Raw genomic sequence first — 18904 nt, 5'->3', positions numbered from 1 at the left:
TGTGAATTCACGTTTAATTTCTTCTACTACCCAGTCGCTTTTCAGCAGAGTGTTATTCAGTTTCCATGTATTTGACTTGGTTTCCTTGGTCTTCCTATTGTTGATTTCTAATTTGATAGCATTGTGGTCTGAGAAGATGCGTTATAGTATTTTGTGGCCTAAAACATGGCCTATTCTGAAGAATGTTTCATGTGCACTGGAAAAGAATTTGTATTGTGCAGTTAGTTGTTGGGTTGAATGCTCTGTACACATCTATGAGGTCCAGTTGGCTGATTGTGTTATTTAGTTCTTCTGTGTCTTTGTCAAGTTCTTTCTGGTTGTTCTATCCATTTTTGAAAGCGGTATATTAAAATCACCCACTATTATTGTAGATTCATTTGTTTCTTTCTTCAAATCTATTAGAGTTTGTTTTATATATTTTGGAGCTCTTTCATTGGGAACATAGATATTTATTATGGTTATTTCATCTTGTTCAATTGTCCCTTTAATCATGTTACTCTTGATTAATTTTAAATGTTGGCATTTGCTGTTTGGAGTGCAGTGGATTATCCTGTGATAGAAGTAGTAGTGCTGTGATTAGTATCAGCAACTATCACTATTGACTATTTACTCCTCTGTTCTAATGCAAGGGGGCTTTAAAATGTTCAAGGAACAATTCCATTTTCCACTCAATAATTCATATAGTTTTGGATTAATGTCATTATAGAATAGATACGGTGAAAGACTATATAGCCCTAATGAACACCTTTCCTAATTTTAAACCCTACAGTGTCCCTTCAACAGTATCCCTTTAATCTGTTCAAATGACTGCCATTTTTGGTCTATGTACAAGTTCCTCCTGCGCACAATTAAGTGTTCTACAATACTCCTTCTTAACAATGTTGTTTGTAGCTTGTAATGCTCCGTATAGTAAGTAAAGCATAGGTAAACATCTTTCTGGTATTCTCTGTTTTCTGCCAAGATCCATCTGATGTCAACAGTGATATCCCTCATTCTACATCCTGCTTGAACCTCTGACAGTTCCCAATCAGTGTACTGTGGGCAGACATTTTTGAAATATCTTTAGCAAAATGTTTCTTGCTTTTACTTGCATGGGTCAACTCTCTTTGGAATGGGCACAAATATGGATCTCTTCCAAACAGTTAGCCAGGTAGCTGTTTTCCAAAATATGTCAATGTGTAGTCCATTAATTCCTAGAGCCTTGTTCTTTGCCTATGCCTTCAGTTCACCTTAGAAGTTTTCCTACAATACCGTTGACTCTTGATTATATGCTACCTCTTGAAATCATTGAACATCATTTATTTTTGATACCATGACTCTGTGTATTCCTTCCATCTTCTTTTAATGTTTTCTTCATCAGTCAACATTTTGCCCAGACAATCCTTCAATATTACAAGACGAGGCTTGAATTTTTTCTTCAGTTCTTTCAGCTTGATAAATGATGAGTTGTACATTTCGTTATAGTACTTGGTTTTGTCTTCTCGAACTTCCCTTTGAAATTTTCTGTTTGGCTCTTTTACCTCCTCATTTCTTCAATTTGCTTTAGCATCTCTATGCTGGAGACCAAGTTTTGGAGTCTTTTTTGACATTCACTTTGGTCGTTTCCTTCTCTCTTGTCTTCTGACATTTTGCTCTCTTCATGTACACAACTCTTCTCGTCTTTGGTCATAGTGTCTAATGCATCAAATCTGTTTTTGAGATCTCTAAATTCAGGTGGGATATGTTCAAGATCAAATTTTGGCTCTCGTGGACTTGTTTTAATTTTCTTCAACTTTAGTCTGAACTTGCATATGAACAATTAATGTTCTGTTTTAGAGTCTTCCCCTGGACTTGTTTTGGCTGATGATAATGGAGCTTTCCCACCATCTCTTCCCATAGATGTAGTTAATTTGATTTCTATGTATTCTATCTGGGGATGTCCATGTGTATAGTTAGTCATCCTTTATGTTGTTTAAAAAAGATATTTGCAATAAAGAAGTCACTGGTTGTACAAAATTCAATCATGCAATCTCCAGCATCATTTCTCTCCCCAAGGCCATATTTTCCAATGACTGATCCATCCTCTTTGTTTCCAATGTTTGCATTCCAATCACCAGTAATTATCAATATATTGTGAATGCATGTTGATCAATTTCCAACTGAAGAAGTAGGTAGAATTCTTCAATTTCATCATCACTGGCTTTAGTGGTTGGTTTATAAATCTGAATAATATAGTGGTATTAATTGGTCTTCCTTGTTGTTGTTGTTGTTAAGTGACTTTGAGTTAGTTCCGACCAATAGCGACTTTGCATAGGGCTTCTGAGGAGTTGCTGGTGAGTTTGAACCATCAGCCTTGCCTTTCAAACTGACCTTGTGGCCTCCGATATTCCTTATAAGAGTATGGACATTATCCTATCACAGATAGCATAATACTTCAAGAAAGATCAAGAAATGTTATTTTTTATGATGAATGTGATGCCATTCCTCTTTAACTTGTCATTACTGGTGTAGTAAGCCATCATATTATCAGATTCAGAATGTCCAATACCAGTCCATTTCAGTTCACTGATGCCTAGAATATTCATATGTGTGTATTCCATTTCATTTTTGACAGCTTCTAATTTTTCTAGATTCATACTTGATACATCCCATGTTCTGAGTATAAGTGGATGCTTGCAGCTGTTTCTCCTCATTCTGAGACATGCTAGGATTATGTTCTTTCACCATACTTAGTAAATCTGTATGCTGAGCAAATAATCCGAGACGCTGGATTATATGAAAAAGAATGTGGCATCAGGATTGGAGGAAGTCTCATTAGCAACCTGTGATATGCAGATGATACAACCTTGCTTGCTGAAAGTAAGGAGGATTTAAAATACTTACAGATGAACACCTCAATTGTAAAGAAAACAAAAACCCTCCTATGGCGCTGCAGGATAATGCACTGAACCACAAGGTCAGCAGTTCAAACTCACCAGCCACTCCTCAGAAACCCTATACAGGATCGCTATAAGTCTGAACTGACTCAGCGGCACTTATAAAAACAGCAGCAGACCAATTCATAGCTTCATGATAAATGGAGGAATAATGGGAGCCACTGTCAACACTCGTGGAAGCAGCAGACAAGAATTCAAATGCTGCACAAGACCTCTTTAAAATGTTCAAAACAAAGCTTTCAGTTTGAGGACAAAGGTGTGCCTAACTCAAACCATGGGATTTTCAGTAGCTTCATATGCATGTAAAAGTTGGACAATGAATAAGGAAAACCACAGAAAAATTGATGCATTTGAGTTATGATGTTGGAGAAGAATATTAAAAGTACAATGGACTTTTAGCTGTGGATAGGTCTCCTGTGAGACAACAGTGAATAATTGTTATCAGGACTGACTGTGAGGGTTGGAAATGTAAAGGTGGATGTTTTATAGAAAAGGAGGGGAGTGATTGACTTTGTAGTCTAGAAGCAGTGACGCCAGAGATGGAGGCAGAGATGATGAAGTGGAGAGATGGAGCAGCTGGGGACTTTAGACACAGAGAGGGAGAGGGGCTGTGTGCTGACTGACGACCAAGGTGAATGCTTGCAGGGTATACACCTTGGTTGGTTGATGATGCATAGAGGGGATTGTAACTATGGCAATGAAAGGATATCCAATAGGATGAATGTAAAGCTAATGTTCTCCCATGTACACTATCACATAATTTACAATAAACCATTAAAAAAATTGAAGAAGTACCATGGACTCCTAGAAGAGCAAACAAATCTGTGGGGGTAAAAATACAGCCAGAATGCTCCTTAGAAGCCAGGATGGCCAGACTTCATCTCTCATGTTGTTGTTAAGTGCCATCGAGTCGGTTCTGACCCTAGTGACCCTGGATAGGGTTTCCGAGGAGCAGCTGGTGAGCTTGAACCACCAACCTTGGAGTTCAAATGGCTTTGCAGTGTGGTACATTAACCCACAGCACCACACCAGGACTCCTCATCTCTCATACTTGGGGCATATTATCAGGAGGGACCAATAATTGGAGAAAGACATCATGCTTGGTGAAGTGGAGGATCAACAAAAAAAGAGGAAAGCCCCCAGCGAGATGGATTGGTACAGTGGGAGCAGCAACAGGCTCAAGCGTAACTACAACTGAGAGGGTGGCACAGGACCATGCAGTGTTTTGTTCTGTTGTAAGATCGCTATGATGCAGAACCGACTCAACAGCACCTAACCACAATGACCACAACACTGTATTCCTCATAAAACACTATCACTTATCCCACCTCCTCTCAATTCCACTCATTCTGTTTTTCTACAAACATTTTGAAGCCCACTGATACACATATTAACTCATTTAATTCTGAACAAATGTACCAAGGAGGAAACTATCACCATCCCCATTTTATAGTTGAGAAAACTGGTAAAGAGAGTAAGGTGCTTGCTCAGGGCCACCCAACGACTGTTGGTGGAGTCAGAGGGACTGGGGAGGACTAAACAGTACCTTTGTGTGTCCCTGCAGGTGTTTATGCTGGACACCCAGTGCTCACCAAAGACTCCAAACAACTTTGATCATGCGCAGTCCTGTCAGCTCATCATTGAGCTGCCTCCTGATGAGAAACCAAATGGACACATCAAGAAGAGGTAAGCCACGGAACTGAGCAGTGGAAGGGGCTCAGTACTGAGAAAGTTTGTTAGTCCTAGCTTTTACTTACTATAATCCTAGCGTAGGCCAAAAATACTAGGCATTTGTGGTAACATTTAACAAAAGTTTTCAGAAAAAAAATCTTTTGGCCCTTTAACCAAATGGCCTGCCTTTTAGACATACTGTCATTAGAGACTGGAGTCATATTGTTTGTTTCAGGAACAATAGAGCTGGCAGGAAACAAAAAGAATCTGTGTCCTTCCACAAGAACTTGTACTTTTTAAATACAGTAAAGCCTTTCAGGGAAGGAAAACTCATATTTTTCATTAACACAAACAACAGAAAAATGGTATAAATGCACCTGGTCAAACATAGAAAACTTGGGAGACCCAGAAAAACAAGGCTCTCCAAGTTTCACCATCTTACCACTGCTGAAAAAGTTGTTCCTAGAGTTAAAGATGAATGACGGACTACCCCGGTTTTTACAACGCTTCACACACTAGTAGTGATGATAACTATTTTAAGAATTGTAGGTGAAGTACTATGTGTCGACCTTACCACATCAGAGCTAGGAACGCACAACAGTAAGTGGTTGTTGTTGTTGTGTGCCGTGGAGTCGGTTCCGACTCATAGCGACCCTGTACAGGGTTTCCGAGGCTATAAATCTTTACGGGAGCAGAACGCCTCATCTTACTCCCACGGAACCACTGGTAGTTTCGAACTGTTGACCTTGCAGTTGGCAGCCCAACTTGTAACCACTCGAGGCCAAATCAAAACCAGCTCTGACTGAACTAAAGGTCTGTGTCCTTTACCATCATTTTAGGGAGCTAGTGGGCAATATTTCATAGGCACTGTGTTACGAACCCAAAAGTTAGCTGATTAGTACAATGGTTTGATGAATCTGACAATGTGGATAAATTTCCAGTTACAGTCGTAAGCATATATTTAATGTTCCAAAGTTATTCTCCAGGCTTCATAAGTACATACCTGCCACTCAATGTAAGGAACAGTACTTTTCTACCACACAGAGAATATATTAAAATAGCAATGGAATCATCTTTTGAAATGAATTATTACTGAAGAACAGCAGGAAAACGTTTAGGAAGTGTTCTACTTCTTTAAATATAGTTAAGGAATTAAATATAGTTAAGGATTGGTATTATTTTCTGCTATTTATAAAAAAAAATTGTTTAAAGCAAAAACAACTTACAAAAATGGTTGGATGTTTGAAATCAGTATTCATACTTTTATATGAATTTTTTTATAATTACCCAATTACATTAGTTAACTTGCAATATAAGCTATTTTCACAAACATTTAAGAACCATGAAAACATAAACCCAGAATCTCAGGTAAGCTCAAGCCAACTGAAGGGACTGAATCACTGAGATTTGGAAATTTCACTTCTGAAGCTACCTAGTCCAGGCTGTGCCCTGATTAGGAAAAGAACAGGAAGTTGTTGTCTTGACTGGGGTGGGGAGCTGTAGCTGACCTGGGGGCATCTCCTTGGAACTCAGTGACTCTTCAAGACCCAGAAAGGAGTTCCATGGCCATGTTGGCAGGAAGGGAAGCAGCAGGGAATGTGCATGTGCTGAGTGGCTGCTGCAAGTTAAATTATCCATTGATTTCCTAGCCTTGCAGCTGTTATCTCCCTAATACTCCTGTATTTTAATTCCAGTGCTTGGCTCTCCTGACATGTTGGAAGCACTGTAGCTTTGTTCTGTATGCACCTAAAACACTAACATTTAATCCTGGAAAAATTGCATAGTCCCGGCAAACCAGACTACAATAAGATTTCTAAGAAAAAAGGGAGTAAAGGGTTGGAAAAGGAAAATTGATTTGACATTTTAATTTATTACAATGATTAAAAAGTATACCATATCCAATCATTGTGCCTATTTAAAAAAATAAGTAAAAATCCTATTTCCTGAGACTATTTCATCCTTGTTGTTTTTAAGTGCCATAAACTTGTTTTTGACTCACAGTGAGTCAGGGTTTCCGAGCTGTAAATCTTTTCAGGAGCAGAAAGTGTCTTCTTTCTCACACAGAGTAGCTGATGGGCTTGAACTGCAGACCTTATGGTTCACAGTCCAGGGTCTATCCTACAGAGACATCATACTCCCCCATTATTTAATTCTGTAGCTCCTGAAATGTAAATAGTATCAGGAATCCCATTTCAATGGCTATTGTGGCATGCCTGAAGAGCTTTGACTATTTTCAAGGAAGACAGTAGAATGCTGGCAATTATTTGTTCTGAAATATTCTAAAATATCAAGTACTGCTATAAGGCAGAGGCTACTAATCAACGCTTCTTTTCATTTCAAGTGTTTCCTTCAGGGAAGTTGTGGTCAGCTTGCTGTCTCACCAAGTGTTGCTCCAGAACCTGAATGACATTTTGTTAGAAGAGTTTGTCAGAGGGCCCTGTCCTGGAGAGGAGAAGACAGTCCAGGTGGCAGAGAACAAGATGGCAGGTTTCCTCAGGTACATCTCTATGCAGAACTTGGCAGTCATTTTTGATCTGCTGCTGGATTCGTACAGGACGGCCCGAGAGTTTGACACCAGCCCTGGGTTGAAATGCCTGCTGAAGAAGGTATCAGGCATTGGGGGCGCTGCCAACCTCTACCGCCAGTCTGCAATGAGTTTTAACATTTATTTCCATGCCCTGGTGTGTGCTGTCCTTACCAATCAAGAGACCATCACTGCGGAGCAAGTCAAGAAGGTCCTTTTTGAGGATGAAGAGAGAAGCACAGACTCTTCTCAGCAGTGCTCATCAGAAGATGAAGACATTTTTGAGGAAACTGCCCAGGTCAGCCCCCCGAGGGGTAAGGAGAAGAGGCAGTGGAGGGCAAGGATGCCCTCTCTCAGTGTCCAGCCTGTCAGCAATGCAGACTGGGTGTGGCTGGTCAAGAGGCTTCACAAGCTGTGCATGGAACTATGCAACAACTACATCCAGATGCACTTGGACCTGGAGAACAGTATGGAGGAGCCCCCTCTCTTCAAGAATGACCCGTTCTTTATCCTCCCCTCCTTCCAGTCAGAATCCTCCACTCCCTCCACAGGGGGCTTCTCGGGAAAAGATACACCTTCTGAGGATGACCGAAGTCAAACCCGGGATCACATCAGCGAGTGTCTGAATCTGAGGGGAGGCAGTGGGGAAATGCTGATGCTGCCCCCAAGTCCCAAAGTGGAGAAGAAAGACCCCAGCCAGAAAAAGGAGTGGTGGGAGAATGCTGGCAACAAAGTCTACACCATGGCGGCCGACAAAACCATCTCAAAGTTAATGACTGAATATAAAAAGCGCAAACAGCAGCACAACCTGTCCACTTTCACCAAAGAGGTCAAAGTGGAGAAGAAGGGAGAGCCGCTGGGCTCAAGGGGCCAGGACTCGCCACTGCTTCAGCGACCCCAGCACTTGATGGACCAAGGCCAGATGCGGCATTCCTTCAGTGCGGGCCCCGAACTCCTACGGCAAGAGAAGAGGCCCCGCTCTGGCTCCACTGGGAGTAACCTAAGTGTATCTGTGAGAGACGCTGAAGCCCAGATCCAGGTACGTTCCTGCCACCCTGGGCACATAGGGAGGTGTGAGGCTGGTTTTCAGGTTAACATGTTTGTTCACCCTCATTGATAAATATTCTGGAATTTGATATAAGCCAAAAAGGAGTCACTTACTCCAAAGTAAGATGCCTACCTGACCTCAGGCAGAATCTGTGTAAAACTCAAATTATGTTCTCCAGTACTTTCAGGCAATGTTTACATGCTTTGTCACACATGAAGAAAACCCATCACCATGTGGTGTATTACCAAAGTAGATCCCAGTTCTTTCTTCTGTGGTACTCTGGGTGGATTCACACCACCAACCTTTCACATCACTCTTCGTTGGTGAGTGCTGTTGTATTGCTTCCAATTCATAGCAACCCTGCATTGGGTTTCCAAGGAGTGCCTAGTGAGTTGGAACCGCTGACCTTGCAGTTAGCAATCTTGTACTTATCCAGTTCTCCTACACCTCCCTTGTTGTTAAGTGTCATCAAGTGAGTTACAATTCAAAAAATTAGCAAACCACCTATATAGGTAAGATGAAGCTGAAACAGATAAAACTGATGGACATTTAACTCCTTCGTTTTTCATGTGAAGAAAGTCTATAGTTAGGAAGCATATGTAAAGAAAAGTGAGTATCAATGAATTGTTTTCATCTCGAGTTTTTCTAACCCATCCTGGGCACATAAACATTATTCAAAGGGTTTTGAGTGTGGCTATTCCTTTATTTTATTTTTTTTTATTCTTTGAGAAGAGATGAAATTGGAAGAGAGAAACTGAGGGATCTAGAGACAGGGAAAACTAATCTGAATATTTATCTTAAATTGTACACTCCTGTCACGTAAGAAGTTAGAAGATGAGAAGCCCTAAGTTTCTACAGAGCTATACAGGAGTATGTTCTCAGAGAGTAAATACAATTAGTAAAAGTGCTGCAAGATGCTTTATATAGATGTTATTGTATTTTATTTTGAATATCTTAAACTTAGAAAAAAAAAAAAAAAACCTTCATAATTCAGACCCCATAAAAGCCATCTTTAAGCAGTTTTGAAAGTATATAGTCAAATTGAAAGGTATAGTATTCTATAACACTTTTGTGACCTGTGGGACATAGATCACCCACCAACATTTTCTCAGGTTTCTTGGGAAGCTTTTATTCCAATTGTAATAAATACTGCAACCTGGTGGGACTTATATATAGCTGCATGAATTTGAAGAAACGGGCCCTACTTCTTCTACCATTAGAATCCACAGATTGTGAAATTTTTCCATGAACTTTTCAAGCCCTCTTGTATATGTCCCACATAAATTTATTTAAATCAATATTACCTCAATTTTCTTTGATTCAGTCAAGAAAGAGTTTATAGACAACCTTTTTGGCAGCTCATACATCTTAATTGTTTATCATGCTTTTTGGGGTTTTGTTTAATTTTTAAAGTTATATATTAAAGCATGCATATTCCAAGTTGTCTAGGCATTACAAAGGCTGTAGATATAATTATGTGATCTTTTGAAGTCTCATGACAAGATTATTTTTTCAAAATTCAAGGAATAAGTATAATTTTTAGACGTCTGTAATAGCTGAAAATAAGATATTTCTACTGTTAACTGCACTGACTTGGCACTCCACACTCAACTACTAACTGAAAGGTTGTCAGTTCAACCCCACCCCCACCCCCGGGGCACCTCAAAAGGCCTGATGAGCTGCAGCCATAAAACCTGATGAAGCACAATTCTGCTCTGCAACACACACAGGGTTGCCGTGGGTCAGAATCAACTTGATGGCAAATGATTTGGTTTTAATGTCCGGGTGTGTCTCTGCTGTCCATGTCGCTGTTGTTGAGTCGGATCTGATTCATAGCAAACCTATATAGGGTTTCTGAGGAGCAACTGGTAGGTTTGAACTGCCGACCTTATGGTTAGCAGTCCAGTGCCGATACTATAGTGTTACTCCAGGAGTTCCTGCTACATATCTAGATATCTATAATACATTGTGTATATACACACACATATACATATATATAAATTTAAAGTATTAGCTTATTATAGGTATATCAAATTAGGAGGGGCCAGTCCCCCTGGTGTGGCACTGTGGGTTACTGTGCTGGACTGCAAAGTTACTTTGAACTATAAGGTCAGTAATTCAAGCTCACCAGCTGCTCCTTGGAAACCCTATACAGGGTCGCTGTGTGTTGGAACCGACTCCTCGATGGCATTTTAACAACGACAACAGTCACTGTAAAAGGCTGTCATGGTTGGTAATTACAGAGTCAGGGAAAAAGAGAAAGACACTGGATTGACACATGGCGGCAACAGGATTCTTCAAATCTTTTGCGGTATAACAGGATAAAAAGGTAGTGGAAGTTTTCCATGGACATTTTGAAGGCCCCTCATACCACTATGAGTCAGGACTTAATCAATAGTAGCACTTTATATCAACAAAAATTGGATCTGCATCCTAAACTCTGAGAAACTGTGCTAACAGAATGGCAGGCACAGCCACACCTGAGGGTTCATGTGAAACCATGGGAGAAAGCTGCTAATTCTCTTAAATCCTCTCTCTTAGGCCTGGACCAACATGGTGCTAACAGTTCTCAATCAGATTCAGATCCTTCCAGACCAGACCTTCACTGCCCTGCAGCCAGCAGTGTTCCCATGCATCAGCCAGCTGACCTGTCACGTGACTGATATCAGAGTTCGCCAGGCTGTGAGAGAATGGCTGGGCAGAGTGGGCCGTGTGTATGACATCATTGTGTAGAAGACTCATACCCCATTCACAAGGAAATGAAATAGCAAGGGTTAGAGTATGCCTGCCAACCCACCCAATAGCATTTTCCCCACCACCAGCACCCCATATAAACTAGTTTGTTAGAGACCAGTGTTCCCGAATAAGAAAAAAAAAACAAAAAACGCCTGGCTAGCCACTCTCTAACCAATCAGCATTGGCGCCATTTGGATACTGGCATGGTACCCAGATGACACAAATGATACTCTGATTCTGCACATTATTTCAGAAGCCACTTCCATTCCTTGACATATCTTTCTAAATCTTGAAGTTTATTTCCCAGAGCTTTGCTTGCAGTTTCGTCCCCAGATGGGTCAATTTCAAGGACTACTCCTTTGAAAACACAACATTGATTCATTTAATCCACCATTTTTCTATGGCGATATCTGATGGTAAGGCAAGATGATATATAAATACTCAGATGTTATAAGTTGGAAGAGAATTTTGATTATGGGTTTGGTGGGGAAGTAAACAAAAACATTATTCTTGGGTGTAATCAAGAAAGGGATGACTTTTGCTGCAAAATATTCCAGAACATTTCAAAATTGTTCTTAAATTATCAAGCTTCTCAGGTTGGTATAGACCAACTTCCCATGTAAGGTACTGTTGTGCCTTTATTTCCCTATTTTAGAGGAAAAAACTTCTTTCCTAGCAGGGCTTAAGTCTGTGGCATGGCAGGCTTTGACACAGAGTCCCCATTACTGTTGGCTCAGATGTATTTTGTACCAATAGACTTCAGACTGACCAGCCACCCTGGCTGTGTCCCATTAGTCTTTGCTTCTGCACCCAAGACAGACAAGGAAAGGAAAGAAGAAATGGTGCCTTAGCCCCTTGTTGCACAGACATATCTATGCCCCACAGGTATCTAAACATACGGTAAAGCATTTGGTTTTTAAGAAAACAAAGTATTAAAAATGCAACTCATTTTATATGAATACAGGTGGAGGAGAGGAACTCCAACTCCTTCATCCAGTGAGCTGACTTCTCAGGGAATGGGGGCGGCAGGAAGGGGGTAGGGTAGGGAGACAACTAGAAGGGGTGGGGATGGGGGTAATGATAAGATCATTTTAAATCTTGATTTAAGCAACTGGCAGATTTAAATTATAAATATATAATTTGTAAAAGTGTGGTGTCAGTTCTGGCCTCAGAAAAAAAAGAAAAAAAAAATTCCCTTTCTCCTTGAGTTTAAGTAAATTGTACCCTAGGTTGGAGGTCTTTTTATTCAGACCAATATCCTAGCCTAATTAAAATGTTTCTTTTTACCTAATTATTGCTAAAACACTAATTTGGAATCATTTTCTTATTCTTTTAACATTCCTCAGTCAAGCTTACTTATATACATTCTATATAGTAAATTGCCTGTATCATAATTTTCTTAGTCCTTGAAAATGTACTCATGATCAAATATCCTTTAAACATAAAACATCAACTCTTCAGTATAGAATGATATCAACTCTTCAGTATAGAATGATATAAGGAATTTATATCTTTAAACATAAAACATCAACAAGGAATTTATATCTTTAAACATAAAACATCAACTCTTCAGTATAGAATGATATAAGGAATTTACATCTTTAAACATAAAACATCAATTCTTCAGTATAGAATGATATAAGGCGTTTACATTGAGCTGTATCAGACCTGGTGTTTTTCAACTTTGCCTTCCTTGAGGATTAGATAGCACTCTACAGTTAGAGGAAGACAAGGTCCCTGGTTTACTTTGGCATAAAAGAAAGAACCTTATTGTTCCGTATGCCATCTAGAGGTCACACTGCAGAATCTAAAAAACAGTTTTCCAGTTCCACAGAACACTCTCTTTGCTCCTCATTCGGGTTTAGAAACAGATCTTCAACGCTTTAATCACACCAGGCAATGAATTCTTGAGATAGCAATATGGTTGTTTTGGGGGGGTTTTGTGACTATATGGTTCATCTTCACAGTTTACTGGGGATGATAAAGCTTTAGTAAAACAGATGATAAAATCAGTGTCCTTATGTTTATGCGTAGCAACTGTTTATATAGAGTCTACACATTCAAAGGAAGCTTCTCTTAATTTACAGATTTCATGTTCCAGAAGGATATCTGTTAGGTTAGAAATCAATCCATTCTCCTACAGCTTCTGTATTATAGAGCTGAGGCTAGTTCATGAAACTGAACACTGTTGGGGTACCAGCCTGATTTTGGAACTGAACAGATGAAAACGTTTATTATAGCTCTTTGCCTACAACTTTGAAAGAGATATTGGTGTGGTTCCATCTTCTTTTCTATAGCCTGTTCTCAGAGTCTACATTGCCTCTAGCCCCACCTTCATTCCATCATACTCCACGGTTACCCTGCATCCCCAACCACTTCAGATTTCAAGCAGAAAATTAGCCCCCTCACAGTGCTACTTCCCAGCGGTATCTACAGTTTTCAGTAGGGACACTACTGAATGCAGAATAATCTCTAATGAATGATGCTCTCAGTAAAAAAAGAGGATCATGGAGAACCAGGTTGGGTGAACATGAGCCAGAGTCAGCTCCTCCTACTATTTCTGATGTCTCCATTTCTGAAAGTGTCATGAGTTTTCCTTCTCATGGTCACTTTTGTGATAACCGTCCATGGCCAAAGCAGCCTCTCATAATTAAAAAAATTTTAGCGTATATTTACAGGTCTAAGCAGTCTGAGATTTTACATAAAAGTGTTTTCAGTTGCCTGTTTTTACTGCTAAAACCATGTTTCTATAAATTTGACGTTTATTCTCATTTTCTTGTCTTTTGGTGAAGTGTACGCCATGGGAAAATCTGCTATAGAAAGTGCTAAAGAGCAAAGATGTCACTTTGAGGTTTAAAGTGCACTTGACCCAAGCCATGGTATTTTCAGTCGCCTTATAGGAAGACCAAAGAATTGATGCATTTGAATTATGATTTGGCCAAGTATAATAAAAGTGCCATGGACTGCCAAAAGAACAAACAAATCTATCTTTATGAGTACAACCAGAATGCTCTTTAGAAGTGAGGATGTCAAGACTTTGGACATGTTATCAGGAAGGCCCAGTCCCTGAAAAAGTACATCATGCTTGGTAAAGTAAAGAATCAGTGAAAAAGAGTTAGACCCTCAAGTAGATGGACTGACACAGTGGCTTCAAAAACAGGCTCAAACAAGACAGTGATAGTGCAGGAATGACGGCACTGAGTCAGTACCGAGTTAAGGGGCATCTAGCACAATGACAACACACCATGAAACAAATGTCTGAACTGAATAACTCAGCCCAGCTAAATATACCACACTTGGCCAGATTACTCCCTATCATTAAGAGAGCATAGGTTTTTGGTGATGGAAGGGTTGGTAAAATATTCATAGGGTTTCCCTAGGTCTTGCATCTCCTGACCAGCTTTTTAAAGACAATTAGGCTGCCTCCTTAGACCATCTTGTTATTTCCCTTTATTAATTCTTTTTCATCCTTTTCCATAGATGTAAAACTAGGCAACCTTTACAAACCAATTTAGGCCACAAGAAGAAGCACAGCAGATGTTAACATACACACCAACTCAAGTCAAATAATGAAAACTTGGTTTTACTGAGGAAGGCTTATAAAGTCCATTGAGAAAGTTCGATAGCCTTAAAGCAACCATAAGATAATGCAGGTATATACTGATACCCTTGCCTTCTACACATCTACCACAATACTGCTTATATAAGAAAGTTTTTGTCCTCCAAAAAGGACAATCTACTATTGCCAGTATCTTTGTAACCTGGTAACAATAACAAGAGATTACAGACCACAGGAAGAAGGTGACCTTGGAGAGTGCCCAGGTAATGCAGACTGTCACTACAGTATCACGTTTCATTTTCACAATGACCTTGTGAGGCAGAAACTCAGAGGGTAAAATACTTCCCAAGATTACTAGTAAGTGGTGTGGTTTTGAAAGGTGTACCTGAATTTAGAGGGGCTATGCTTTCTCTCCAACACCCAAGTGACAGAGAAAGGGAGAGATTTTCAAAAGATTAGATGACACCTGATTGTAAGTATCTGATTGAGGTCCCAGATCTGGGACATTATCAGGATTTTAAAAATAAAGTTTTAAAAATATCCATATATCTTTAATATATGAAAATAAGGGAAACAAAAATACTAAAATCTTAAAGCAGACCTTCAGTGTAAATTTAGGAAACTAACCAAAGTAGGTGGCACTGAAGAAATAAATGGCAGCCGTGTGTCTTTAGCTGACAAACACGATTTGTACACCTTTTTCAAATGCACTCAGTTGCTCAGAATCAAGTGCCCGATAGCCAACAGTGCCTCTCTTCCTACTTCCCTGGAAGTATTTGGTACTAGATCTGTACGCCATTACCTTAGTTTGGGAATATGCAAAATAAATGATCATCATTTTCCAAAATGCATATTTTCTGAAGAGGAAAAAACTAGTTAGACAAGCTTGTGTAAGGTTTCAGATACTGAGGGCACCAAATCAATATTCTAAGTAATCATTTGCTGGTAACACCTAAATGCTTTACAAAGAAACAGGCTGAAGATCAATCTCAGAGTTACATTAAACTGATAACAGAACACAAATATTCTTGAACACATTATGTGATCCCAGTGAGACTTACAAATGTTCTCATTTTTCTAAGGACACACTAAGTACCTTTTAAATTGGAAATAGGAGCTTTTTATTGGGCAAAATTATGAAATTGGCATAAAGAACTTGATTTATAGTTATACCTCCTCAAAAAATAAATCTCCTTCTTCATTAATGGAACAACCTAGAAATCATTTTTTGTTTGCTTATGTTTGGGAGTTTCCTTTCCTCTGTGTTGTTGTGGGTATTTAATGTGGAAGTAACGCATAAATTAGGGTTTTGAATTAGAACATGTTTTGATTTTCAAAACACAATTATTAGTTTAGGGAGTAGACTGCTAACCTTGCATCCTCCCCGAGGAGGGGGGTGTGGGGAATAGCCCCTGAAATCATCTAGAAATTCAGTTGAGAAAAATGCTGTTTCCTAATAAAGAGTAACATCACTTATGAATTGGAAACACACACGTCATATACCACTAGCACCATAGAAAACCTTTTCCTCTACCTTTGTAGAACAATGCAAGGAGGTTCCAGGAAGGAGAAACTGGCTGACCATCTGAGTGATAAAACTGTAGCCAACTAATTATGGTCTCTGCATTCTTTTCAACCACCAAGAACTGCTTGAACTGCTAGTTCCTATCCTGAAGGTTTAACCAGTAATTGTCTAGTGTCTTTCCTTTAGAATAGTGGCTTTCAAATTTTAGCACACATCAGAATCATCTGGAGGATTTGTTAGACAATTTGCTGGACCCATGTCAAGTTTCTGACTCAGTATGTCCAGAAATCTGCGTTTCTAAACAAGTTCTCAGGTGAGGCTAAAGCTGCCATCTGGGACCACTCTTTGAGAACCACTGCCTTAGATATTCTCCAACTACCACCTTTAAGATCAACCTGACCTATCAAACACTAAAGAAAAACTGAACCTAGTCTTGGGCAGACAGCTTGGTATTCCATTCTTTACAGCATTCCTACTCAATCTTCCCAGTTTCTAGTTTTATTGTACCAATAATTAGTTTTTACAGCTAGAAGACACTGAATGTATAACTTCAATGGAACAATGAGATAAATGTAAGCTTCTTGTCTTTGTATTTAAAAACATTGATTGTATGAGGGATCATTTAGATCACATTGGCCCTTTGGCTTGTATTGAAAGTGATTTATGTGTCTAGTGTTTGAATTTCTTCTGTCCATAATGTTTTAATGAGATGTTTCCACCTTGACTCCATTACTACATTGGCTCCTGGCTATGAGGGTTTCTTGAGTAATTACTCACCAGTTTTACATCTTTCACTGGTCACCAAAATATCAGAACTTTGGGATGACAAAAATATCACTTGATGTAACTTCATCTTTCACTTAAATGTGTGGTTTAATTACTATTTTCATTTAGAGTATATATCGGTAAACAATCCACCAAAAGGCTTCATGCAAATTTGCAAACGGAGCCAACTTCCTTTTGAACAGTAGAATGTGCCTTTTGAAGGACATTCCAGTAAATGCGATTGTGCACATATCTGCACAACAAAGATCATAGTCATTGTACCACCTTCAGATGAGGGGGAAACTATCAAAGGGTATCTATCAATGAGCTTTGGGAATACATCCAAGTGTCTTCTCCATTCAAATATGGATGGGGTCTTAGTTTATCTCTTAAGTCTTTATTCTATTAATTAGTTTTGGAGTTTTTTTTTTTTTCATTACAAAACGTAAGGGATGATTTATATTACTTAAGAGAAAAAATTTAAATCACCTATTTATAAGCTGTATTAGTTACGTAATTCTTACCAATTTAATACAGTTTCTCCCAAAACTCCTGCTTAAATGATACCCTGACATCATTTAAGTTAATTTCGGCAATTATAGGACTAAGAAGAATTGAGTATATTTATACTAGAGTTAAGTGAAATCAAAAGCATATCAGGCATCAGGGGATAGTCAAGACCCTGCTTCTGTGGATGGAAATAACTGGAGATATTTTTATTTCATTTTTGCTTTCTGTAATCATGTTTGAATATTATATGTGCATTTAATTATTTTAATAACTCATTTAAATTTTTTTTAAAAACTCAATCTTTAGGATTTATTAATTTTCAATTTGTTTTACCAACTGGTGCCAAAAAGGAGCCGGAGAATCTAAAAGCCAATCTTCTGAGCCCACGTGCCAACTGTTAAGTTCTCCTTTAAACTTAAGCAGGCTCAAGCACCTGACTCTACCAGCCACCAGTGGTCCTCCATGGCTACCTCATGATTATTTGCAAATTACTTTGTATTTCTCCTGAAATTCTTTCATCTGGTTCTTGGTGGAAGTTCATGCTAATAAAAATTGGTTTCTCATGAATAGACAACACTGAACAAAGATGAATGCTTTTGTGGTGTTTTGGGTTCCATGTCCATTGAATCATGTTGTGGGCAGATGATAGTGCCCAGAGAGAAAGGAGATTTAGCGTCTCTTTGTGTCTTTGTGTTGCAGAGAGGGGAGGGACTAAGGATAAGTTTATTGCCTGTGTCATGCCAAAAGACTTCTACTCAAGAAGGTTTTCCTGCTTTTCTAAGAGGAGCAAACGTAAATAAACCACATTATAAATAGTTCCCCTACTACCATCTCCTGGAGAAAAATATAGCCTATAGGTGGTAAGGGTCCTTTTATCCCATGTTATATTATGCCAAAGAATCAACTTGTTTTCATGGAAAATTATGAAGAACGGTAGCTTAGAATAGCCATAGCGATTTGAATCCGTAAACCATTTTACCTATAAAATGCAAAATTCATCCTTGTGACCCATTTCCCCAGGAGCCTTGAAGCATTTGTTTACTCCAAAGGCCTTGTCAAGGAAGTACAATTGTTGTTTTGCCTTCTCATGTAGTCATTTTGGTCATATTTACTTAAAACATTAACTGAAAACCAACTTCCTTTGTATGTTGATAAAACTGTTGGATTTGCGATGGCTTGTATGTTCATTGTTTAACAGGTTATTGTAAGCAAGCTTGCAAGTGTATTTTGTGTACATTTTATCTGAGGTGAAAGTAAAAAATTCTAAAGAGAAAATATTTTAAAAGATTGTTATTTCTGTTGCTTGTGTTGTAGAATAAAGATTCAAATGCATTAAAATATGTGTGAAATAACTTTTCATTGATGATGTCAGTTGAAATAATTTAAGTATACTGAATTGAGAGTTTTGGAAAAAGTAGCAAGTTCCTTTCTATGGCCCTATCTAAAACTGTAACATGAAAGTTACTATTGATAATTTGGTACATATCTAGAAAACAAAGTTGTAGAGATATGTCACTGCTTTTTTTTTAAAAAAACTTATTCAACAATATTTTTGACTTTTTTTTTGTAAGAACATATCAAATATAGCATCAATAGATAGTGATGTCATTTGTACATTTCAAAAATTAGACTATTTTTGTTTGTCCATAAA

General features: G+C 38.7%; 1 protein-coding gene across 1 annotated transcript in view; it reads left to right on the top strand.

Annotated features, from left to right (window-relative positions):
* KIAA1244 (KIAA1244 ortholog) overlaps positions 1-11875 on the top strand; it is a 243304-nt gene extending 231429 nt beyond the window's left edge. Inside the window, exons 32-34 of the mRNA XM_006834625.1 lie at positions 4480-4601; positions 6928-8149; positions 10700-11875. Coding sequence (XP_006834688.1) covers positions 4480-4601; positions 6928-8149; positions 10700-10891 — 1536 coding nt within the window. The 3' untranslated portion in view covers positions 10892-11875. The remainder of the gene's footprint in view (positions 1-4479; positions 4602-6927; positions 8150-10699) is intronic.
* Positions 11876-18904: the final 7029 nt, after the last annotated feature.

Source organism: Chrysochloris asiatica, unplaced genomic scaffold (assembly GCF_000296735.1).
Source record: "Chrysochloris asiatica unplaced genomic scaffold, ChrAsi1.0 scaffold00013, whole genome shotgun sequence".
Taxonomy (NCBI): Eukaryota; Metazoa; Chordata; class Mammalia; order Afrosoricida; family Chrysochloridae; genus Chrysochloris; species Chrysochloris asiatica.
Note: the sequence above shows the minus strand (reverse complement) of the source record. Positions and strands in the feature narration are given on the sequence as shown.